Source organism: Candoia aspera, chromosome 8 (assembly GCF_035149785.1).
Source record: "Candoia aspera isolate rCanAsp1 chromosome 8, rCanAsp1.hap2, whole genome shotgun sequence".
NCBI classification, from domain to species: domain Eukaryota; kingdom Metazoa; phylum Chordata; class Lepidosauria; order Squamata; family Boidae; genus Candoia; species Candoia aspera.
In genome coordinates, this window is record NC_086160.1 from 55207390 (window position 1) to 55233400 (window position 26011).

The 26011-nt window shown below is 39.7% G+C and overlaps 1 protein-coding gene across 1 annotated transcript; it reads right to left on the reverse strand.

The window, feature by feature from the left end:
- Positions 1-260: 260 nt before the first annotated feature.
- On the reverse strand, positions 261-24836 carry HADH (hydroxyacyl-CoA dehydrogenase). Its single transcript, XM_063309847.1, has 8 exons — positions 24644-24836; positions 18919-19047; positions 17515-17672; positions 10850-10976; positions 6336-6425; positions 5154-5226; positions 1529-1645; positions 261-675 (listed from the first exon to the last, which is right to left on the reverse strand). The coding sequence occupies exons 1-8, from the start codon at positions 24758-24760 to the stop codon at positions 557-559; spliced, it is 930 nt and encodes a 309-aa protein (XP_063165917.1). The 5' UTR covers positions 24761-24836; the 3' UTR covers positions 261-556.
- Positions 24837-26011: the final 1175 nt, after the last annotated feature.

The following is a 26011-nucleotide window of genomic DNA, read 5'->3' on the forward strand; positions in this document are numbered from 1 at the left end:
GTTCCTCCTGCCTTGCTGGTGTTCAAAATCTGTAGCAAATTTGTTTTATATGATGCAATCACAGACATGTAGCCTGCAAACTGAATGATATACAAAGGCATAAAAAGAAAAAAATATATAGTATATATGCTGAACCTAGCTGTATACTAATCTAAATGGGTGCAATTTGTTACGGAATAAAGTGCTACTGGATGAAATGGAAAATGTTAATTCACACTCTGCTTTCACACTGCCACCTACTGGAAAAAAATCAAAGCAAATAATATTGGAAGTATTTTATTTGTATTAAAATTTTTACTAGCTTTTATGGATGATTACAAACCTGAGATGTACTTAGATCCATGGTAGTTTCAAAAAAGGCACTTGAATATGTAAAGCTCCCAAAATTTAAAATATCATAAGACCACACTGTGGAAATAAATTGCTCAGCCTTTATAATCAAGATACAGCACTGGCTGTTTTTTATGGCCCTGATTAAGCAATATTACAAATACTGTATGGAAAAGCTCAGCAGTTATCCTTACATGTGTCAGAAAAACACGGCACATTATAAAGTTCATTTGTATTTGTAAAATCCTTCGCCAGTCTTCTTTCCAAGTTTCTTCTCCTCTACCAACTGATTTAGAAGTTGGCTTGGAGCAAAAAGAGGATTGTCTGGCTCCAGTGAATGCCATCCTAATTGGCGGGAGAAGAGGGGGGGAAAAACACAGGCATTAGATAACACAGCGTATCACATACATTTAGATATTTTTCAAACTTCTTCATTCACAACATTACATTTTTTAATGTAGTGGTAAAGAAAGCTGGCGGTTCCATATTTGTACTCAGAGCAACAAGAGAATTTCAGTTCAAATACTGCAACTCTTTTAAAGGAATCAATGTGACTATTTTCAAGTTGTTAGCTGGGACAAAACTTCTCAACTCTCTTAACCCTATACACAATTGGGAGGACAAAATGATAAAGATTTCCAGGGTGGGAATTGGATCACCAGTCTTTTTTTCCTGGGAATTTTACATATATCCCAGATTATTCAGAATACTCTATTGAAAAATACAAGAAGTGGGAAGATAGTATAGCCTTTTCATGCTTTTATCTTCCTAATTTGCAAGTCAATTCTGCCTACCACTTCCTGTTGATTCCATAGTTCTAGAAACAATGTCAGTAAAAACAGATGGAATAGTAAGGATAGACAAATTGATCACACTTGCTGTATTAGGACACTGAGTGAAAAAATCTCCATCAAAAACAAAACTTTGCCAGCATGACTTTTTCTACATCTTCAAACAGAACTCCAGTTCCTTATGATCCATGAAGATTCCTTATGAAAGTAATAGCCAACCTAACTCCTTACCATAATCTTATAGGAAAAAAAGATCCAAAAAAAAAAAAAGGATGAAAAGACTCACATTTGCTTTTCAACAACAAAAAGTTATGTTTACCTTTCAAGGAGAACTGAAACAGAGTTCAACAGAGATGTAAATATTCACCAAACTAATGTGGCTCTTTGCAGAGCAATGATATACACACCATCTATAATGTATTTAGTGGTATCCAAGCCGACATAGTCCAAGAGTTCAAATGGGCCCATAGGATAACCTGCCCCAAGTTTCATGGCAACGTCAATATCTTCCTTTGATGCATCTCCTAGACAAAAGATTGACAGCTGGTTTGACAGAGTTCTATCTCTCTTCTTTCATTTATAACATAAACCTCATTATAGACATAGCATGTCAAAACTCTACTAAGTCAGCAGCTTTCCAGAAGACAGTGTTGACTAGGGCATACCATGACTCCACCACAATGCTGCAAAAACTATGGTCCAACATGATGCAAGTAGCCTACAAGTTGCCCGCCCCAGTGAAGAAAATGTTCTCTGTAAAGTGAGATTTTGGAAAACAGCTTGTCAGAACTTTTATCCATTCCACATTTGGAGCAGGCGGAAACCACATTAAACCATAAAATAATATTGCCAATCTAGTCTGATAATTAAAACATTATTTTAATGAGATGTTATCCTATTTCCTATAGCAATCATTTGAACGTATGTGTTTAAATTCCCTATCTCCAAAGTTTTTAAAGCCAAAACAGTACCTGGATTCAGGGATTACCATTCAATGAAGTTCAATAAATTAAAAAGTTTTAAATCAGAAAAGAAACACATCCAGTTGTTCACCCATGCAAATGTAATGGCTGATTAAATTTGGAATGCAGTATTTTGTTGAAGTATTTTATATGGCAATATTTTAAACAAAAAGTTCTTTATACAAAGCTAATCCTTTGCTTTAAAAAGTCACTAATTTCTTCTTATTCCACCTTTGAGGAGTAATTAGCAATATTTGTTGATGGATAAGCAAGAAATACAGCTAATCTTGTTCCACAAGCTGAAAACACCTATATGATCTACAAAGGAAGCATTTAATATCTAAAATATATTTACAGGATCTTGATAATGGGAGTCTTTCATCTGTAAGAAGAGGAAAGGCTGCCTTCCAAACAAAATGTCTGAAATAATATTCTTAATAGCAGACGGTCATGAAAGAGAGCTTAAGCCTGAATAGTTACAGAGAGGAAAGTTCTATTTAGCTCTTTATGTAGCAGCCATGCTTGCTTTGAAGAACACAAGGCTTATTTCAAGAGTTAACTGGCTCTTAGGTTTGAAAGAAAAAGACAATAATTATCCTTATTATCCCATATTTCCATCAACATTGCAACAAACGGCACACGTCTTCCACATCTGGCTGCTCTCCAGATGGGTGGACTTCAGCTCCCAGAATTCCCAGCAAGCCACTCATTGCCATGCTGGTCATTGAAGGCCAGACATCTGGAGGGCACTAAAGTTACAGCAAGTTGAGTAAAAATGCATCCAAAGTCAGGAATCCTCCCACTTTTCCCCAAAGGGATTTGCACTCCTCAAAGGCAATTTTGTGCTAATTTGGAAATCATGTCATGGGAAGCTGCTTTAAGATAACTAAGACCTTTGTTCTATCCTAGCTTAGTTGACATCAGCTAACCTACTTCAGGGGTGAGAAACTGCAGGCATCCTTTTGTTAGTTTTTTTCATGCTCAAAATCTCACCGGATTTCAGCACTGTCATGTCAATCTCTTGCAAGATGAAATCTCACAAGCCTTGATGATCTTACAAGATTTTGCCTTTAAAAAAAGGGAAGATCTATGGACCTTCTCAAGAGGTGTTGCACCCACTAATTAGCCCTCCAGGATGTTAGATAGGGTATTTCATTGCCCTGCTTAGAAATGCCACAAAGTGAACTTGGAATACTGTGCATTTAACACATGCTATACTTCTGGACTATTAATTTATTTATTTATTCTTCAAATTTCTATCACCGCCCATCTCTTCCAATAATGATAATCTTGTTATCCAATAATGATAATCTTGTTATCATTAACCTTAATTGTTATTAACTAATTAATTATTGTTATTAACCTTAATATTAATCTTGTTAATAATCAATTGCAATGTTGATTTTTATATAGTAGATTCTAGGCCACATTATTGGCTAACACTCCAAAAATTCTGAAGGGACCAAGCAGGTAAAAGGAAAGGTGCAGCTTGGGACACTTAATATTCCAAAAGTTTGGATTTTAAAAGGCAGGGGTTCTTTCTTTACTGTCACAGAGTATGATTATAGGCCAATAACTTTTGTGAACTTATATACATGGCTGATCCTGGTTCTTTTGGGTTCAAAATTTGTACTTTTTTTTAATGTAATAGCTTTGAAAAAAACTTCATTTAGTATTGCACCTATAACTTCAATATGGATTTTTCTAGTGACATAAAAATGCTAATTATATTTCCAATTCCAGAGATAATCACCAGAATGTAATTTATTTCCCTAATGTCACAAGTTGCTTTTGGAAATGGAGACTGCTTTTATTTTAAAAAAAGCAGCTCTGGAATACGCATTATCTTATATCACAAAATTGGCTGGAAGGATATGAAATGAATTTGCACTCATTGTCATTTAAGCAGAAATTTGAAAAAGGTCTCTTAGGGAAGCGCACAAAATGGAAAATGTATTTTGCCAAGCTATTCTGGGCATGCTGCTGTTCAGCAGAAACAAAACCAGGAACACTTTGGTTGTTCCAGGTTTCTGCCAATGTCTTTGTTTCAAAAGTGGCACCTCCAACTGGCTGGCCTGCCCACACCCCTGCCCCCTGCTCAGAATCTCCCCAAGGCCTCCCCTCAGGGAAGATGTGGGGTGGGGGGCAGGATGGCTGGATATCACAGATAGCTAAAGGGAGGCAGGGAAAGGACATGTTGGGAAGATCAGGGAAGGGGATGGCCTGGTTGGATAAGATGCCCTTGAAGACAAGGATTTTGGTAATGATAGCTACAGCAAGGTAGGAAAAGTAAAGTGATGGAAAGATTGAGGGGGCTGGTCTTCTGCTGCAGTCCTTGGCTTTTTCCTGCTCTTCCTCATGCATACACCTCTGCCTGGAACATGCATGTTTTGGTCCACTGCCAGACTGAACCCAGTTTTTGGCTGGAAATAGTTGTTGTGCCTGGAATGTTTTGCCCATCGATACTAGAAACAATACAGTTCCTATTACATGAACTGGTGATCTCTTTGAATTGTCTATTGTGAAAACAATGGAAGACTCCTAAATAATGGCCGCTTCATTCTAGGATTCTTCCCAGAGAGAAGGGGGTGAGAAAAGGTCTCTTCAGTTTGGGTGCAGTGTGAATTAAAGATATAATAACACGGAGGATACCAAGTAGTCAAGGGATAGAATAGTTTGTGGTTCTTCTAAACTTGGATCTCTAGAAGTCATTTCATACTGGATCAGTATCTAAGTGAAGAAGGTCTAATCTAGTCAAATGTCCAAGATACGCCAAAACCCCCTAAAATAATGTTACAAGGTCTGAAATCTTGTGAAATGGCTAAATCTCACATGATTTGGCCTTTTTTATTCTTAGGAAAAGACATGTTGGGCATGGAAGAGAGGGAAACAAAAGGAGGCAGCAGCCACCAGCGAAGCACGCTTAGCTGAACCCTTTATTCACACTAGACCCAAAGTTTGCTATCAAATTACAAAAGAAACAGGCGAGATGGGGACTGCAGTCCCAAAACACTGGTGGAGGTGCACATGTGTCTGAGCTAGGCTGACAATTAATATTCTACAACTTTACCCCTCTCATAAAGCCGAATTGCTTCCATCAGGTAAGGCACAAGAAGTCGATTCACAATAAATCCAGGAGTGTCCTATGAAAAGAAAAACAAGGTATAAAAGAGATCACTATTACAATCCAAGTAAGTATTACAGGTAGTCCCCACTTAGCAACCATTTGTTCAGTGACCATTCAAAGTTACAACAGTGTTGAACGAATGGTAGTTATGGCCAGTCCTCAAAGTTATGGCCATTGCAGTACCCCCGTGGTCACATTATCAAAATTTGGGTGCTTGGCAGCCTGGCTGCATTTATGACTGTAGTGTGTGCTTCAACTCTTCCCACCCGCCTATCTCCCCCTCATCTCTGTCCTTTTGGTGGCCCTGCACTCCCCGCTTACCCCTGCCACCCCCAGCTGATCTTCACCATCTTTTTTGTCCCACTGCTGTTGAGGCCTGCCTGGCCAAGGCGGCTGCTGGCCCTTCGTGAGGCCTTCTCCCTCCCACCTCTGGCCTCATGAAGGGCCAGCAGTTGCCTTGGCCAGGCACGCCTCGACAGCAGCGGAAGAAGACAGTGAAGATCAGTTGGGATGGCAGGAGGCGGTAGAGGTAGGCAGCGAAGGTGGAGTGCAGGGCAGCCAAAAGGACAGAGATGGAGGGGAAGACAGACAAATGGAGGAGTTGAAGCAGAGGCAAGTGTGGCAGGGAAGGAGAAGTGTGAGGTCTTTGCCTAATGATGGCATGGTCCTCACCCAACGACCATGACCAGGACTACTGAGACTGTCGTTGCTAAGCAGTGCGGTCATGTGATGTTTAGCCTAATGACTGCTTTACTTAGCAACACAAATTCCTGTCCCAATTAGGGGCATTAAGCAAGGACTAGCTGTGTATGACAAATTGAAACAAAGTGAATACAAATAATTCAATGGAAAAAGCGCTCTTTTTGTAATTTGTACAGTAGGCTAGTATCAATTTGCCATTATTGTAGATGGGAAAGAAGAGGAGAAACAAGGCCAGGTTCATGGCAGACTAAAACCAAAGTCTGCTTAAATTCAGTCATTTAACCACTATGTTATATCAACCCAGTGGGCTAGTGGCTCAGCATCAAAAAATGTGCTTTCAAAATAAGATAGAGATGAAAAATCCTCAGGGTGGCCAGGTGTGAACCTACTAGACTACTATTCTGAATTTTGAAATGCACTTGCCTTGCAAGATACTGGGTTTTTCCCCACTGCTCTGCTGAAATCCATGAGAGACTCAAAAGTCTTCTGGCTTGTCATTGGTGTCTTGATAACCTAGGGGTAAAGACATCATCAAAGAGAAGGGACTTTCCTCAATCTCAAAAACAATTTCATACAATACCACGATGCAGGGGAGAGACTAACCAAACCGGATTTCATTTCTTTGGACCTTAAGCAGTTTAATAACAAGGAACTTCTTTTTTACCACTTCTTCAAACTATTTAAATTATGCTGTAATGCCCACTCTCTGGACCATCCTCCAACAGAAATGAAGTATGCTAAAATGAGTGTTGATTCTGCTTCAATTGAAGAATGTGCTGGAACTGTTTTTTCTTTTTTTTAAAAAATCATCTTTGCATTCAACAAGTCATACTAGTGTCTAGTGTGCCTCTATGACCTGCTATATATCTTGGTTGGTTTTATTATCTTTGCGTGTGTCCGGTTTTTTTATTTAAACATAGGATAAAGTACAGTAAAAAACACACGGACTCACACAGAAATAATAAAACCAACCAAGATATATAACAGGTCATAACAGCACAATAGGCAAAACTTATTTTGCATATTTGGTATGTCACATGGGAATGATTTCCATGGTAGACAGCATCTATTAAAGAAAACAAATAAGTAAACAATTACATATATGGCTATGAAAAGAGGCATACAGTACTGCTTCCTACTTCACATTTCTTTGGAAGCACATGCTAATACATAAACTGATAGCTTCTCTTTCAAATAAATGTAAGGGGAATCCGACTACCAAGGACTACCAGCCTTGAATACTGTATGTATTACTCCAAAGATCCAGGGCAGCATGTAGTTCAATGCCACAAGCAGGGAGGTCCTTTTTTGCTCTTGATCTGTTCCTGGATTTCTCTTTGGTATCTGGTTGGGACAGAACCCAAAACCAGATGGCTATTTTATCTGCAGAATCCTTCTTACTGCATTCTAAGTCACAGTAGTGAGGAAAACTATAATAATAGTTTTAGCCCCAATAATACTACAGTACATGAATTCTCTGCATTTGCTGAGATGGAGGGTTGTGAGAAAATATACAGTAAGCCTTGGCTTGTTCTAATACACAATTTCCCAGCACTTCCTAGCACTCTCCTTTTCCTGCAACTCTTTCTCTTTCCTGTAAGGGCAGTGCATCTCTCCTAATCACAAACTGCTCGTGGATACAAGTGGCAAGTTAGCTCAAAAAGAATTGTTTTGTTTATTCACTTAATTATTCGCATTCTAGCTCCCAGTGTTTCAAAAAGATAGCTTCAGAAGAAATTGTTGTGCTGACAAAATAGTGAATTTAAACACCATTTTAAAAGTTCTCAGCTAGGTGGGCAGGACTACTAGCACGCACTTTCCACATAAAATAATGTCCCACTTTTAAACCAACTTTCCGCAGTCGGATCCCTCTGAGAAGGGGGGACATTAAATCCCAGAATTTTGCAGCCAATCATGGTCATGGCTGAGAACTGGAAGCCCCAACAGATGAAGGCGCCCAAGATGGGAAGGGTACTTCACAAACCACTGTAATACTACAAGAAGAACTCACAGAAAGCACTTCCTGGGGTGCTCTGCTGAACATGCAAAGAGCATTCACAAAAAGCCTAGTTTTTTCTTAAAAAGCAGGCTCTTCAGTTTAGAGCAGGGATGGACAACAGCACCTCTGGATATTGCTGTATTCCAGTACTCATCAGCCCTAACCAGCACTGTCAATAGTGAGGAATGCTGGAATTCGAAATCAACATTTGGAAAGCTCTATGTTGTCCTAGAAGTCACATCTTCTAGTGTAGTAGCTGTTAATCCGATTACAAAGTCAAGTCACTCAGTGTTTGGCACCAAAGATAACTAACCCTAGCTACTAATAACGGAATACAAAACACTTCATGGGAAGTTAAGGCATGAAACTGCAATTAAATACTGTGGTGTCTTTATCCAGCAGCAGCAGCAGCAGGTGAGTCTCTTATTTTCCTGCTAGCTAGCTTTATAGCTTTCCCAAGCACCAAAGCTAGACTGCTTTGCGTACACAATTATTAGGCAAGTTGTATTTTTGAGGATGAAGTTCATTACTGAACAACTACAGTGCTCTCGGTCAATCCAAAATGTTAATAAACCTCAAACCTGAATATTTAAGGAAGTAAAAGTGAGGTTTTGGCTTTCTTAGGAGCATATCTATGTGTGCACAATTATTGGGCAACTATTAGTGTGCAGAATTATTATGCAACTAAATGAAAAACGAAAATTCCCCCATCTCACTCGTTTATTTTCATCTGTTCAAGTGAGAATAATAAACGAACAACTCAAAATTTACAAATAAACATTTCTGACATTTCAAACAAAAAATCAGTGACCAATATAGCCACCCTTCTTTGCAATAACAGCCATAAGCCTTCCGTTCATGGAGTCTGTCAGTTTCTTGATCTGTTGATGATCAACTTTTTGTGCAGCAGCAACCACAGCCTCCCAGACACTGTTCAGACAGGGGTACTGTTTTCCTTCACCGTAAATCTCCCGTTTGAGAAGGGTCCACAAGTTCCCAATAGGCTTTAGGTCAGGTGAGGAAGGGGGCCATGTCATTCTTCTTTCATCTTTGAGGCCTTTACTGGCTAGCCATGCAGTGGAGTACTTCGATGCATGCAATGGAGCATTGTCCTGCATCAACATCATGGTCTTCTTGAAAGATGCAGACTTTTTCTGTACCACTGCTTGAAGAAAGTGTCTTCTAAAAACTGGCAGTAGGTTTGGGAGTTGATTTTGAGTCCGTCTTCAACCCGAAAAGGTCCAACTAGCTCACCTTTAATAATACCAGCCCATACCAGTACCCCACCTCCACCTTGCTGGCGTCTGAGTTGAAGTGGAGCTCTGTGCCCGTTACTGATCCAGCCACGGGCCCATCCATCTGGTCCGTCAAGAGTCACTCTCATCTCATCAGTCCATAAAACCTTTGAAAAATCCGTCTTCAGATATTTCTTGGCCCAGTCTTGCCATTTCAACTTATGTGTCTTGTTTAGTGGTGGTCAAGTTTCAGCCTTCCTTACCTTGGCCATGTCTCTGAGCACTGAACACCTTGTACTTCTGGGCACTCCAAGTAGGTTGCAGTTCTGGAATATGACAGCACTGGAAGATAATGGGTTCCTGGTAGCTTCACGTTTGATTCTTCTCAAATCTTTGGCAATTAATTTGCGTCTTTTTTTCTCAACATGTTTCTTGCGACCCTGTTGACTATTTGCAACAAAACGTTTGATGTTTCTGTGGTCACACCCCAATATTTTAGCAATCTCAAGAGTGCTGCATCCCTCTGAAAGACTTTTTACAATTTTTGACTTTTCAGAGTCAGTTAAATCTTTTTTGGCCCATTTTTCCTGAGAAAAAGAAGCTGCCTAATAATTACGCACACCTTGATATAGGGTGTTCATCTCCTTAGGCCACACCCTCCCTCATTACACAAATACACATCACCTGATATGCTTATATCCAATAAGCATTCAGGTTTATACAGCTTGGAGGTGGAAAATATGCATAAAAATGATATGGTCAAAATACTCACTTGCCTAATAATTGTACACACAGTGTATAAAGCATGCTGGCTGAGGAATTCTGGGAGTTGAAGTCCACACATCTTAAAGTTGCCAAGTTTGAAAAATACTGCTATAAAGGATCTTTATGCTTTCTTTCCTCATGCCCTTTTTTCCCCTTTCCCAACTGATCATTGTGGTTACTGAGCATATTCAATCCTCAGCAGGCTTTGAGTTGAAGATTGTCTCTTTTTTAAGGGAGACATTCATAGTTCCGCAAAAGATACTTTAATCTTGTTTCTTACTGGTTCCATTTGGGCTCTCGTCCCTTTGCACTAGCACACCTAAGATGTTGTTCTTTGCAGGAGTGACAGAATTCTTCCTGGTGCCACCACTAATCCTGTCAGCCTCTTAATCAAGCAGTCTTCTGATCCCTCACCCAAACACCAACTGACTGGATGACTATCATAACAAAGACAGTTTCAACAATAGCAGCATGTAGTGAACATGGCACAAGACTCATTTTGGAATACAGGTAGTCCTCACTTAACAACCATTCATTTATTAATGGTTTGGACTTACAACAGGGCTGGAAAAAATTACTTATGACAGGTCCTCACACGTATGACCGTCATGGCGTTCCCCTGCAGTCACATGATCACAATTTGGGCACTTGGCAACTGGTTCTCATTTATGACTGTTGCAGTGTCCTGTGGTCACATGATTACCATTTTCAACCTTCCTGGCCAGCTTCTGGCAAGCAAAATCAATGGTAAACCACATGATTTGCTTAATGACCATGAGGTTCACTTATTGCTCACAGTGATTAGCTTAAAAACTGCTGCAAAAAAGGTCATTAAATTGGGTCGGATTTGCTTAATGACCACTTTGCTTAGCAACTGAAATACCAGTCCCAATTGTGGTTGTTAAGTGAGGACTACCTGTACTGTTAAGACTCCTTACCTCCACAAGCTTCATCAGGGGCACCGGATTAAAAAAATGTAAACCACCAAACCGATCCTGCCGGGTGGTAGCATTGGCTAAGACCGTGACTGGCAAAGATGAAGTATTGCTAGCAAAGATTGTGTGCCTGGGGAGAAAATAATATACACCTTATGTTAACTGCAGCTCTTCTTTCTACAAACCTCTAACAATTATTTTAATTAAAAATGTCTTTCCCCAAATTAAATATGTGCCATCCAGTTGCTTTAAACTCCTAATGACCAATAGATAGATTTCTTCATGAAGATCTATCCCTAACTTGTTCTCTCAATAGTTACATTAAAATAATAAAAAGTGTATACCCAGTTTTGATTTGGAGCTGATTTGGAGCTGGGCTAGTAGTAAATAATTAAGTTAGAAGGAAATAAAACCTAGGATGTGCAGGCAATGAACATTTCCTATTGATAATGGCCATTAGTAAATGATCCATACAGAAATGAGTAATAATGTCCAAAGTAAAATATAAAAATATTCAAGTAGCAATTGGTGGCTGGAGGGAGAAAAAAGGGGGGGGGGAGAGTGACTACTAGAATGCCCTTTTATATATTTTTAAATTTTTTGCTTGTTTTGCTTTTAATTTTTTTTTCAAAATCCTTTATGTATGTGTATATTTCTTTTTCTTTTTATAAAATTTTTATTAAGTTTCAAGACAAGGATAAAAGCTACAAAAAAAAAAGAAACTACAGAAAAAGAAACAAAAAAGGTGTGAAAACACAAGAGAATTTTTTTTTCAAAATTACAAAAAGATGTGGCTTCTGACTTTTAACAGCAAGGATATACAAAAATTTCCATAATCAATCTCTTACTCTGTATTAAACCAAAACCATATTATTTCTATAAATGATTCCAACTTAGCACATAATAAAAATCACTAAGTACAATTACTCCTCCCCCTTATATTAAAAAAAAATCATATAGACCTCCTACACAACTTTTCCCCCCTCCAAAGGATAACACATATTTAATTATTCCCTTACTACTACTATTCTATAAATTTCTGTCTACTATAATAAAAATCAAACTAAAAAGCACATAAATTGTCTGCCATTATAATTAATAGTTAACATCAGTCAAACCCTTCAAGCAAACCAGATAAATGTTCTTCAACCCTTATCTCACTTCAAAATAAACAAGAGCATTGACATATCCCCACAATGTGCCCAGAGCTTTTTTCTTGAAAAAATCAAACAGCCAATCTCCCCCCTCAAAAATTCCAGCTTCTCTTCAAAAAAACCTCCCATACCCGTACATAATGACCCCTTCTTTTTCATGGCATTCCACCAGGAAGTCAATTTCACTTATTGCTTGCACATCTCTCTCTCCCTTAGATTTCTCCAACTCCACTATCCAGTCTTCATCCAGCATCTCAACAGAAATCCCAGTCTCACTCTTAAGAAACATTTCTAACACTGTTGAATTCCTCGATTTCAACCACCACACCCCTAACCTGATGACACAGTTTAGATCTCATATTTTCCATGATGTCCTGAATATCTTGCATAAAAGCTTGGCAGAAGTCAAAAAATCTGTTTGAAATCCTCCATGTCTCATGCAGTAGATTATGGCACCCCCTAGGAGCTTAACCAGTGAAAATCAAAAATATGGAAAAGTTCCGAAATGTGTTTACACAAGTGAAAGTGAGATATGCAGGCAGTTCCCCAGGGAAAGTAGAAACAGAAAGCTAAAGGTTCAAATCAGCCAATTCAATGTGTAGGAAAATGCTAATATCTTCAAATTTAATACAAAAATAACAACAGGAAAAAGGATTGTTTACTCTCAATCCTCCTTTATATTTGGAAGGAAAACGAAGTCCAAAACTTAAAAAAAGAATTTTTAATAGGTAATCCCAAAAATAATGATAAGCACCAAGATAACCAGCTTCTCCTCGCTGTAGAAAGCCTCTCTTAGGACATGCATACTTAAAAATATATATATAAATTGGTGATTTAGAAATGGGTGGCTGGTCTTAGTGTCCCTTTAAGGCTACAGCGCAGCTTGGAAAATGATTACAGCCCTGCCTCCCAGCTGTCTCTTACCAGTCAAATGCAAAATGCTGTTTGCGATCTTCTGGCTGCAAGCAGCCGCCCAGAGGACCCATGGGGTGATTCCAGGTGATTTCCTTTATCCAGAGAAAGTTTCTGGGCTTCAGAAAAACCTGCCCGAGCCCGAAAAAAGTTGCCGGGTTGTCAGCTCTGCCCGCTAAGCCCGCGGGCACAGCTGCTCAGTCCACCATTCCCACCAGAAGCCCTGTATATTTTTCTTTTTGCATTTCTTTGCTTGTATGTTTTACTTAACTATTATAAAAGAGAGGTTTTTTAAAAACCCAAAAATTTCAATAAATTTTTAGATTACATCCTTTTCAAGAATTATTATTACTACTACTCCTATATTTTAAATCCTTTTTTTTCTAATATTTTAAAAACGACCTCATTGCATTTTATGTAGTTGGAGATGCAATGAAATTATCACTTTATTTAAATATATTGTTCCATTTCAGTAAGAAGCTATTACCTGTATTAACTCAAACTTGAGATTTAATATTTCCAGATGTTTATATTCTATCTCAATCACAAGGGAGTTGACTTCTGGACAAAGAAAATGAACTTACCGATAAGAGACTCATTGTTCCGCATTGGATACACAAACATATGGCTCCAGCTATTCAGCAGTTTGCAGAATTGATTACAGTAATATAGACCAATCATGGATGACTGTAATGAATCATGGTTTCAATTTATTGATATAGGTATGTCAGTAAATATTCCTTTTGTATATTTGTATGTTTTTGTTTATTTTTAGCTTATTTTCCCTTCTTTTATAATTTTGAATATTCTTTTTTTTCTTTTTATATTTAGTTAATACCAGAGGGGGGGGGGAAGAGAATTACTAGCCAGTAGCAAAATAGTTATTGAGTAACCCACATTCTTGCACTGATAAGAATGTTAGCTACAGGCAATTTTCACTGATTGCACCCTCTTCTGCATTTTCTGCATTCACTAACTGCCCTCTAACTGCTTTTCATTTCCCTCAGATCTTTCCTTTTACTGTTTCTGGTCCCCTCCTTCCAAGAATGTGCACACATGAACATATGCCTGCACCATCGGGATACTCTCCCATGCATCTGATGAAATGTGTGTGCCCCACTTCCAAATTAGGAAGTGGATAACTCTGTTGCTTTTTAAGGTGCTAGAAAATTCTTTGCTGCTTTTCAACGGGTCACTGCTTTCATCTCAGACCAAAGTATGAGAACAACATATGTGAAGTAGGCAGAAAAGGACCCTGTAAAAGTCAACAAATCTACATGAATACAGATACCAAATTTAAATACTCTTCTGCATTTTAGAAAAGGGAGACTAAGTCATGCGATTGCAGCAGAGAGACTTATGCACAAAAACATATTTGCAGGCATTTTACCGTTCCTGAGTAACAAACATAATCTGGCAATTTTTTCCTTGGAAGTGCACCAGTGGAGAGAAGGATGAATACATTCCCCAAAGCTTAGTGATGATAATCTTATAAAAGCTACAAATGTACAAATCCATTCCATAGTCTTTTATGAGGTGTGTTAATGATATCTTTAAAAAAATCTCAGTGGCACACCATGAGTCTAGTCTTCCCTTAGGCACAGAGGCCATCTGGGTGAATTTGGGCCAGTCACTTCCTCTCGGCTCAACCCACCTTACAGGGTTGTTGTTGCAGCAAAAGTAGGAGGAGGAAGCATTATATACACTACCTTGAGTTGTAAAAAATAAAGGCAGGATATAAAACAAACAAACAGACAGACAAACTCAAATCTTCAAGAACTACATGGCATTCTTTTTTCGAAATCAGATATTTTAGCATACAACCAGGGCTAGACAGCCTTTAAAATCAAAGTAGTTTCCAAAAGAATAAAACCTATTACTGTATTTGTAATACAGTAAAATTTCAGTCAGGAATCTGACAGAAAAGGAATCAAAAGGAAAAACTCATGCTTACTTCCCTTCACTGTTCATTTCAAATTCAGCAAGAATCTAATCTCTCTAATAGGTTAAGTTTATAATAACTTCAGAGAGTAATCATTAAAACATTAACATAATAGTGACTCAAGGCTAGAAGAAAGAAAAAAGCATAAACTCAACCTCTAGATTCCATGATTACGAAAAAAAAGCTTTATACACTATTTCTTCAACTGATGCCAGTAACAGGAATTTAAAATAAGGATGTGCAACGAATGGCCTCCAAAAGTCTTGAATGCACCTCCTTATAAAAGCTGCCACTAAAGTGTAAGTTTAATATGACGGGAGAGGAAAATTATTAAATACATGGCAAGTAATCATATTAATTGAATTTCATCTGATTTTCAATCTTACAGGATTCAATTCTTGTCCTGGATCTACCCCCTTCTCCTGCCCCTCCTACTTTTGGGAGTATTCATGTTCTTTGAAGTCAGGCTTAAAATCAGACACCAGGAACTGGGAAGAGAAGTGCAATATGAGGTTTTGCAATATGCTATTTACTAAATTTAAAAATGTAAAAAAAATTGATATAGTCCACTTGTTCAGGATTCCTGACTGGTAAGTTCTCTTCCAAGATACAGTACTCCGTTCCTTGTCTATTGTATGTTTTTGTCATTTTCTAACTGTGTCCCTCCGGATTCTCTGGTTCAATCCTGACTCAGTTATTTTAGATCCCTATCCCTCTTTTGCCACCTGCCTTAATTTGTTTGTTTTTACACATCTTACACATTTCCTATACTTTGCAGAATGTTGCTTTGTCAAGATTCAGGCTACTCTGCTATCAGCACTTACTTCAGTTTGTTATTGGAAGGAATGATACTGATAACAACTATCTATGAAAAATACAACTGTCAAACAAGCTTGTATTCTATTCATTCCACCCCAACCCCTAAAATCCATTTAGTTGATTATTTTATCAATGATATTTTGATAAAAATTGCTCAATTTTAAACAGTAATTCCTCTGAAACAGCAATGATGATTACATTTCTTTGGAAGAAACAGAGATGGGACTTTGCCTAAATAATTCACTGGAATGGTTCTCTGGTGTAGGAATACCTTTTTAATATTTGATCATAAGCAGAGAATTACTCCACTTCCTTTCCTTCTGAAGTTAATGTTTTCACTCAGGTCTCTCCTAGAGAGAAGAGAGTATCTTAAAATGATTAAGAACCATCAGTATGTAAGTAAGATGAGTTCTCAGCTTCCAGTGAACAAAATCATTATTTGGAATGCTTTATTTGGCATGACAAAGCCAAGAAGGATGAAAAGCAGTATTCTTTTTAACGCATTATGCCAGAAAGCTAAAATTAAAAGCTAATAAAGAAGATTATACTATAAAATTAAAAGTCAGAATTATTAAGCTACAGTAAGCCTTCATACAACCTCAGAACTGTACTTGACCATGTTTTAGTCTAGAAACAAGTAACTCAAGTTAAAACAAAGATTCATAGTGGGTAGCCCCTGAATCCCTCCAAAAAGTGCTGTTTTGTTCTAACTTCTGATGTGACAAGGGAAAATTATTAAATACATGGGATGAAATCATATTAGCTGTACTTAATGAATACAGGTAGTACTTGCTTGACGGTAACTGGGAGCAGCAACTCTGTTGCTATGCAGTGCGGTCGTAAAATGCAATGTCACATGACTGTACCAACTTACAACAGCAGTTGCAGCTGTTTCGACTGCTGTTGTTAGGCGAATCCCATGCAGCCATTAGGTGCGATGTCACATGATCGCCATTTGCAACCTCCTACCAACGTTCCCACTGACTTTGCTTGTCGGAAGCTGGCAGGGAAGATAACAAATGGTGATCACATGACCACGGGACACTGTGATGTTGAAATGGCGAGCTGGTTGCCAAGTGCCCCAATTGTGATCAAGTGACCGCAGGGACACTGTAACAACCACAACTATGAGGACCCGTCCAAGTCCCCTCATTCAGCACCACTGTAACTTTCAATGGTCGCTGAACGAGTGGATATTAAGCAAGAACTACGGTATATATTTATTTTAATTCAATTTAAACTAATTCAAAATTAATGTTCATCCTTGCTGGATTCACTTTTGGAGGACAGCCCCCAGCACTCCACTTAAACCTTTTTGTAAGCCTGGAAAAGGATGTGCACCTTCCTCTCAGCCCTAATTTACAAAAACTGTTCATCAGCTAAGCCACTGAGACAAGACCGGAATTCAACTCCAAAGTAAAAAGATGCCTATATTTCTTACAGATTTCAACTCTTGATACAGCAAGCAATACAGCAAGCTTTTAAAAAAGCAACTTTAAGTTGGGCATTTAAAAAAAAAGAAAACAGCAATGCAAAGCCCCAATACAGATCAGACATCCAGCAAAGCTGCTTTTCCTTTGAAATAAATAAATGCTCATTCCTTCCATTTCTCTTAAAACAGTGTAACATTTTCAACAGATTATTTATGCATCTGGCCAAATGTTTATTTGGGGTGTGAACAGGAGGATAAATCTAAACAATCAACCATGTATTTAAACTCATATTCTTAGACTAATCGTCAAAATAACCAGAAGGTACTGAAAATAAATGTGAATAATATTTTCATGCCTCTAGTTGGTAATGACTTTTTGTATCAGGTTTGTAGTAGTTTAAGAACCTACTCTGACGCAAACGTATCCAGTGTCTTGAAGAGCTCAGTTTTGGGAGCTATGTTTTCCAAAATGGCCTCCACCACCAGGTCAGTGCTGTGGACCACAGAGACAGGATCCGTGCTCATGGTCACATTCTTTAAGGCCTTCTCAACAAATTCTGCACCAGCCTGCAAAGTTGGAGAAGCAATAAAATCGGTTTACTGAATGGTACGCTTGTCTGCATAAACAGGAAGCTTGCTTCAACTGTAATATGGTTCATTGGTACTGTACTTATTTACCAAATTGATATTGCCACCCATCTCACAAATGTGATGCTGGGCGGTGTACAATAAAGCCAATAATCAAAACTATCTTAAATAACCATTAAAAACAAATAATAGCATGTAACATTGTAAAGCATTAGGAACCTGTTTGGGCACATTGAACTGACCCAGGAATCTAACACATTATTTCTTGTCCCTCAAGTAGCAAAATGCATTAGAGAAAAGAAAGCCACAGGCAGCGTTATGTCCTCCCCCCTGCCCTGCCCAAATAAATGATGAAATTCCACCTCTGGGGCTTCACACAATTTTCCATGTGCAGCTGTTCTGATTTCCTCCCAGTTTGGCAGAATGTGTTCCACTGTCAGCGCTGATGTCCATCCCCGTGGCAGAACTTCAAAGATACAATCACCAGCACACCTGAATCTGAGCTATTCACTCTACCCAACCAGGACATTTGCACCATCTCTTTCAAAAGTCTTACTGCACAAAGCAGGTGCCACTTGCCTCGGCATGGGGCTTCAGGCAGGAAGGCGATGTGCTTGAAGCAAAGGGTTCCTGACATGCTCAAGCTCAGAAGGCACAGAGGCCAGCCTCATCCACTTCAGCCGGCTACTTTACTTCAAAGCAAGTATTCTGTGTGCCAGTGCAGAAAATCACTGAAGGGCCCAAAGGAAGTAATATTGCTGTTCTAGTTCAGTAGGTAAAAGCCCTTTAGATCAGCTTCAAAGGGGTGATTCAACCAGATCACCTTCAATCTCAACCGCCCGCTGAAGCTCTAACAGGTATGTCCTTATAGGCTGCAAATGCACATTCAGCAAATGATATAACTTGCAGAAACATTACTTTTCAAGGGCTTTTCGGAATGGTTATTTATGTTGGATTATGATTTCGATATAAAAAGAAGATTTGCTTTTAAAAAATCAAGACCACTTTGATTTTAGTTTAGCTTTTCTCATTTCCCAAACAACTTTATTTCTGCATGGCAGCTTTCCTTAATATGGTGCCCTCCTGATGCAGAGGCCGTGCAGGCTGAGGATTTTGAAAACAGAAGTCCCAGTACAGCTATGGGGCACTTATGTTGGGGAAAGTTGGCCCCTTGTATTAAATACCAAAAAGAACACCACCATTTTCAATATTTATGAAACATCACCTCGGGTTTGTCTGCAAACTTTTTCTTTGACAGTTTATTCAGACTATCCTCAATTTGTTTCTTGGACTTATTTAATATTTCATCTGACTGGTCCACTAATACCACCGTGTGGCCAGCTGCTGCAGCAATCTGTAAAAAAGATAGGGAAAGGGGGAGAAAAAAAGAAGTCAATCCATCTCCTAGGAAAAAGTGATGGGGGGGGGAGGAAAAATAAATGTTACCTGGAAAAGTAACAAAGTAGACTGACATTATTTACTTAATATGTGTATATCCCATTTTTCCACCAAACATACAGTATGGCATACATCATGTCTTTTCTCCCATTTTATCCTCACAACAATCCTATTAAGTTAGGTTAAGAGAATGTGATGGACCCGAAGTCATCTGTTGGACATCAGGAGTAAGTGGAAATTTAAACATGGTTCTGCCCAGGACTTAAATCATTATATGACTGAAATATCAGCCAAGCAAAATTCCTGAACAGACCGAGAAAGGACCCAGCCCAATAAAAGAGATTCAGTTTCTTTTGATTTGCCTTTTGTTTCAGAAGCACCCCTGAACACACTCAGTCTCAGTCCTTAGCCTCCTTGAAACATGGTTTGGAGGGACTAAAGAGTGAAACTTTATCAGAACCACCCTGAAGAACTTAATTCAAAACTCAGTTCAAATTCAAATAAACCAGACTTCTTTCCATTCTTCCCAAGAAGACTTAACTAAAAGCAGAAACTGCCATGCTAACCATGGGAAAAATAATAAAAGCAAAGTAAGAATATAAATTCTAGATCAAAGTAATGTACTTATCAGGCCTACTGAAGTTACACAAAATATTGGCAATCTTTTGATAATCACTACAATTTCAAGGGCCCCAGTTACCTCCCAACCCCCATGTCTTCATGTTTTCAAGGCTTTCCAAAATGCCAGCAGAGACAGGGCCTCAACAACATTCATGCTGGATGAAAATTATGAATGTTAAGTTCATCTATCTGAGGTGTGCCCAGAATGGGGATGGATGACCTATGTCACAGAGTTATCGTGAAACCATTTTTATACTTTAGTCCTGAGTATTTTGCAGCCCTAAATATAATTATGTGAATTGATATTAATGCCTATGTTGATTAAGCTTTTCTATTTCTTGGGAAGAAGCTGGGCTATATTGTTTTTGTTGTTGTGCTTCTCATCTTTCTCATCTTCTCCTGTTGTGCTTCTCATCTTTCTACCTCATCCCTCTGGATCTTCTTCCTACTTACGCCTCTCCCTTGGACTGTGCCAAGCCATCTGATGAACATTTTGTTCAATTGGTAGAATGCCCCTCCAAACAGTTTTACACAGACCTACTCTATATCCTTAAATCGAGTAACAAACTGACTTTGCTCAAGGAAGAAATAGGTCTCTACGTCCTCAGTTGGGTTCTCCAGGGTTTGGAAGATCAATAGCAAGGTACTGATCAGGTTTTTTTGCAGACATTTTGCCCCACTCTCCAGCAAGACTTCCTCAGCACAATGGTTTAGAAATGAGGGTTGCTTTCCAGTATGTGTAGTCTGTGTAACATTTGAACTCAGGAGGATTGGTCGATGGTTAGAGGTTTTCTGGGATTAAGTGTTTGCTGGGAATGGTGGTGTCTCTATTTTGATTGGTCCACACCATCTGCTTGCTATGTGTGGCCTGGATCAAACACCTGATTGGATGGTAGATCATATCTTTGCTGATGTACCAATGCACACTTTTTCTGGTTATGCAAAACTCTTGCTTCCAGAATGGATCAATGCCTAATTATACCTTTACAAAAGTTGTGTAAAAGTCCCTTCTATTTGTTTGCCATTCACCTAATCCATTGCAGCAAATGAACAGTGCCCTTGAAGAATAAAGCATAGAAAGTATGCAGTTGTCTCAGGTTGCTGATATGCTGGAGTGACAAAACACAGTCTGTGCTGGGGAGGTAAGTTATCAAAAATATTTCTGGGCTAGTCATTTCTGTAGAAGTATTTACAAAAATATCTAACCTAGGTATGCTTATTTTTTAAAAACTACATTAATCATGCTCTCAAGTGCTTAAATTCCAATGGGGTAGCCAAATTAATCTGTAACAAGCAAGCTATGAAAAGCTGGAAAGTGTCGTAGAATTATTTTTTGTAAGATGAAAATTCAAAAGCAACAACTTAATTTACAAGTGCATGAAACAATGCAACCTGACATGTATTTCCTAATGAGACTACTAGACTGCAGCCTAAGAGGTCTAAACATAGGTGGAATTAAGAAAAATGAAAGGGAATGAAGAACAAGAAGCAAATAAAAGTCAGCATAGAGAGTAACAGATCTGAAGAACTGAAGCACAACAAATTTAAATACAGCAAAAAAGAGATGAGATTATTCCATGATAAGGTTAGATTCCCCCAATAATCAGCTTAACCACGGTATTAAAAGCACATTTAAGCAACAGTACCTTACAGTCTTTGCCAAAATTACCCATGACCCCTTCACAACATTCTATGCAGAAAACAATGGTTGGATTTGCACCAGACAGCAAATCATGGTTTGTAATATCTATGTTTTGTTGAATAAACTACATTGGCTGGGTTCACACATAATGTTAAGCCAGAGTTGGGCAACCTGCAGGCCCAGGGCTGCACCCAACCACTAAGCCCCTTTTTAGTGGTCCTTGAAACCATTTCTGATCATTGTTGCTCAAAATCGGTGGTATGGTTTCCTGCCGCTTTGAGGCACAAAAACAAAACAAAACCAGATCTGCAGCATAAACCCTAAACAGGCTTATTAGTTTTTAGTGTAAGATGAGCCCCTCTCCAAATTCTCCCCAGAGGTCTAAGGGAAGAAAGCAAACTACATGCCAGTTCTGGCTTCCTCCTTGTTCCAATGTTATGCAGCCTGCACAGCACCAAATGTTTGTCACCCCTCACCCCAAACTATAAAGCCTGTTTTCCAGACTACAATTGCTGGATTCATGTAAAACACTAAGCCACCAAAAACCCATGTTATGGATTAGTGCAATGTGTGACCCAAACCAATGAGATACAGGCCATGGCCTATATCCCACAATATAGGATAATCTGCAACATTATTGTTTCTCGTGAACATTGAAAACTGTGTTTTTGCTCTCATGAGTTTCTATTAAGAAGTAAATCCATTTCAGAGACCACAGAAAAAGGTTCCCTTGGTATGGATTTAATGCAGAGATCCCAAACCATTTGGGCAAGAAGTTAATAATCCAACTTTAAATTCATGTTGTAACATTGAAAGAAAATGGCTGTCATGGGTGGTGGGGGAGGCTTATCCAATCATAAAATGGCTGATGGGGTGTACCGAACCATCCATTTCTGAGAAGAATGAGAAGATAAACTGAGCTTGCTACTTGACACCCTTTGTAGCCCTCCCAGGATACTCACTATAGCTCACCCAGCTTATTTTTGTTTTTTTGTTTTTTGTTTTCCTGGGCAGCTGGGTATATACAAACTACTGAGCTGCACTTGCCATTTTCATTTTCTAAAAACACATCCAGGGAATCCAAGGGCCCTCTTGAAAATACAGGTGAGTCTAGAAGCTACGATCTTTGCTGTGACACCCATTTGTTCCTGTGAAGACACTCCCAATGACGATCAATGATTGCATTGCCAAAAGCATGTTTCAGGATCTCAGGGTTACCAAGATATGAAAGGCAATTGCCAAACATGACACACCTCCTGATCCTAGTAGATATTTTATGCAAACCAATTATCTAAAAGTTCACATAAATATGAAAAATAATTTCATTTCTGTCTACCACACAACACCTTCTGAAGAGTCATTTCATTCTGGTTAGTCCTTGGGCCTTTTCTCCCTATCACCAAAGGAGTTTTAAATCCCCACAAATGAGAGCTGTGTCCACCTGGTTTTCCCTACCTCAACTAACTTGAGACAAAAGGGATCAGAGCACAAAGATACAGTTTTCTCAGTTGCACCCACTCTTTAGCAAAGGACAAGACTAGATCTTTGAACGTCACATGCCAACAAGGCACTGTGTAACTTGGAGACCTCCATATTATCACAGAAGCTGTCTGGGGGTTGTTGTCAAATTGAGGAAAGCAGTGCTGTGCATGCAACATTACCTGGACACATCAAATGGGCAGAGCTTGCATTGTGATGGCACAATACCACTTCTGTCACGTGGACAAAAGTGCTGGATTCTGTGGGCACTTCTTCAGTTTAGTGAAGCATGTGGGGCACTTCAACAGGCACTTGCCATGATCAAACAATTGCTATTTACAATCATACAGCTGGAAGAGTCCATTTAGGCCAGGGTTCCCCAAAGTGGTCAATATCAACCCCCAAGGGTTGATGGGATTCTCCGTTGTTGTTGTTGTTCACAGTAGTATCAATTAAATAGTATTTATTTATTTATTTCATATAATAAATGTTTGGGGGTCAATGAACAATCTGCAACTTCATGAAAGGGTCAATGAGCTGAAGAGTTTGGGGACCCCTGATTTAGGCCAAGCCCACCCCTCTGCTCTCTGTACCTTCATTAGGTACTTGCTTAGCCTCCATGTCAGCACCCCAATGAAGGGGAACTGGCCATGTCTTTGAGTGGGTGGCTCCATCACTGAACTGCTCTTAACATCAGTGAATTTTCCCTAACATCAATGAATCGGCCTTACCCCAAGGCTAGATTGTCCTGCCCCTTTCTGCTATTTGGGAAACTAGTTAAAACCATTCTTTTCTACCAGGCCTTTGGAGAAGAGGCAGTAAGGACCAAGTCCTGTTATACAGAGTCTCTGATGACTGTGCTTTGTGGATTTTTAAAGCATTGTTTTATTGTTTTAAATACATTTTTCTAATTGGGAGCCGCCACAAAATCCCTGAGTGAAGCAGCATCCAAATACGATAAATTAAACAAATAAATAAACAAAACCATACTACCATGACTTCTGGGATAAGAGAGTCTTCTTTCTGATGCCTCTTCGATTAAGAAAAAAAAGATATCCTGGAGTGGCATTAGTGACAAAAACAAAACTGGGATGAGAGTCAGTTTGAACTGAAAGTTTATTAGGGCGCAGTTCTGAGTTATAATTCCTAAGGTTATCAAAGGAACTAACCAGAAAGAAGATATATCCATTGCCACTATGGGTTTTCCCTCACCAAACACTGAGCACCATGTACCCACACCACACTGGAGGCATGTGTACAGTACTCCACTAATGTAGTTAAGTTTCAGTTCCAGCTACATGGACCTGCTCTACATACAGCAGATCAACTTTCCTCCACCTGGAATCTTTTAGGTCAGTGTTTCTGGCTGGGGAATTCTGGGAGTTGAAGTCCACAGGTCTTAAAGTTGCTGAGGTTGAGAAACACTGGTCTAGGTTATAGTACAGCAGACTACAATTCCCAACATGCTGGATGGGAACTACAATTCTCAGCCATGCTAAGTGGAGTTCCCGGAGTTGTAGTTCAGCATTCCAGGAGGGCTTCAGTGGAGGGAGGCTGGGGTACTCCTCCTGCTGGAGCCCTCCTTTGCAACAGGTTTGACACCCCCCTCCCCCATTGCAACAGTCTAAGATCACCCTCCGCTTTAGTATTAATCAAAGGCACTTATTGGCAAAGCGCTCGGAGATCAGAAACGGTTTCCACGCACTCCCAAGGGCAGCGGAGGGCCAGGAAAGACTTAGGCACGACTGCTCCAGCCGCCGCCCCTTAGCTTCCCGCGTCGGAGCGCGGGCGGCTCTGTTCGCCAGCTCACCTGGGCGATCCCGGAGCCCATCTGGCCGGCCCCGACCACCGTCACATGCTTGATCACCAGCTTCTTGGCGGCTGCGGTGGACGCCAGGCGCACGAAGGGACGGGTCGCGAAAGCCATGGCGAACCGCGCTCTTCTGCGGAGGAGGCGGCGGCGGCGGGGGCGGCGTAGCTGGCCGAGCGGCAGGCGACGACGGGCGGGCCAGCGCTGACAAATCCAGCACGTCGCCGCCGAGCTCGGAGGGCCGGGCTTCTACCCCGCTCCTCCCATTTGCCTTTAGCCCAGACGGAGGCCGGTCGGGTTGGCTGCTGGCGTCTTGGTCCCCGCTTTCCTGCCTGCAGTGGCTCCTCGGCTTTGATGGTTCTGCGCGGCCGGCTCGTTTCGCAAGATTCTCTTTCTTGCCCGGGTAGTTCGTTGGCAGACCTCATTTGCCAGCAAGAAACCGTGCGTCTTGAACTGCAGCGCGTTCTTCCTCGTATACCCTCCCAATATTAGTAGGATCTGCTTAGGGTAAACTTCCAGCATTTATTTTTCAAGGTGTGGGGGCAGCTTAAAAACGTGCAATCGAAGAATTTCTAGTAAAATGATGCTTTACTTAGCCAAGACCAAGACCGAGTTTGCGTATCTGCAATATAATCCTACAAATCCGATTATACTTTGGTTCAGGCATGGCTTGAACTCCATCTGCCCTCCCCCCCCCCCGTTTTATTGAATGTTAATTAATCACTTAATTGATGAGCAGCTCTTGAAATAGCCAAAACTTTAAACTATTTTGCAAACTTTCACTTGACTTAATAAAATGACAGCATCAAGGATCTTGGGTTTCCTTTTCCTCATGGTCATCACTGTCACTTTTGCTTTTAAAAAAAAATTAAGTACAGTATTGGATTATGTAGTGTTTCTCAACCTTGGAGACTGGAAGATGTGTGGACTTCAACTCCCAGAATTCCCCAGCCAGCATGGCTTCATGAGTTGAAATCCACTCATCTTCCAGTGGCCAAGATTGAGAACCACTGGTGTAGCTTACACTACAGTAAAAGCACAGCATGATTTCCCTGTATTTCCCCCCAAAAGGCAAATCAATCAGTTGCTCTCATTTAAGATTTAGCGCAAAGTCAATGGTTGTGTTCTCCGATTATAGAAAAATATTTAGTTCCAGTAGATTTTACATTTATAAATAAAAGCACCAGTTAGGTAGATAGCAATTCAGTACTCAGTAATTCTCGCTTCCTTAGAAAAGGCTTCAGAATGTACCTGTTACCACAGGAATCATTGTAGTTCCCTATTCCAGGGTTTTTCAAACTGGGATCTGTAAAACCCAAGCATTCCACTGAGAGACTAAGTTTTAAAAAAAGTTCATTCAAACGGTCA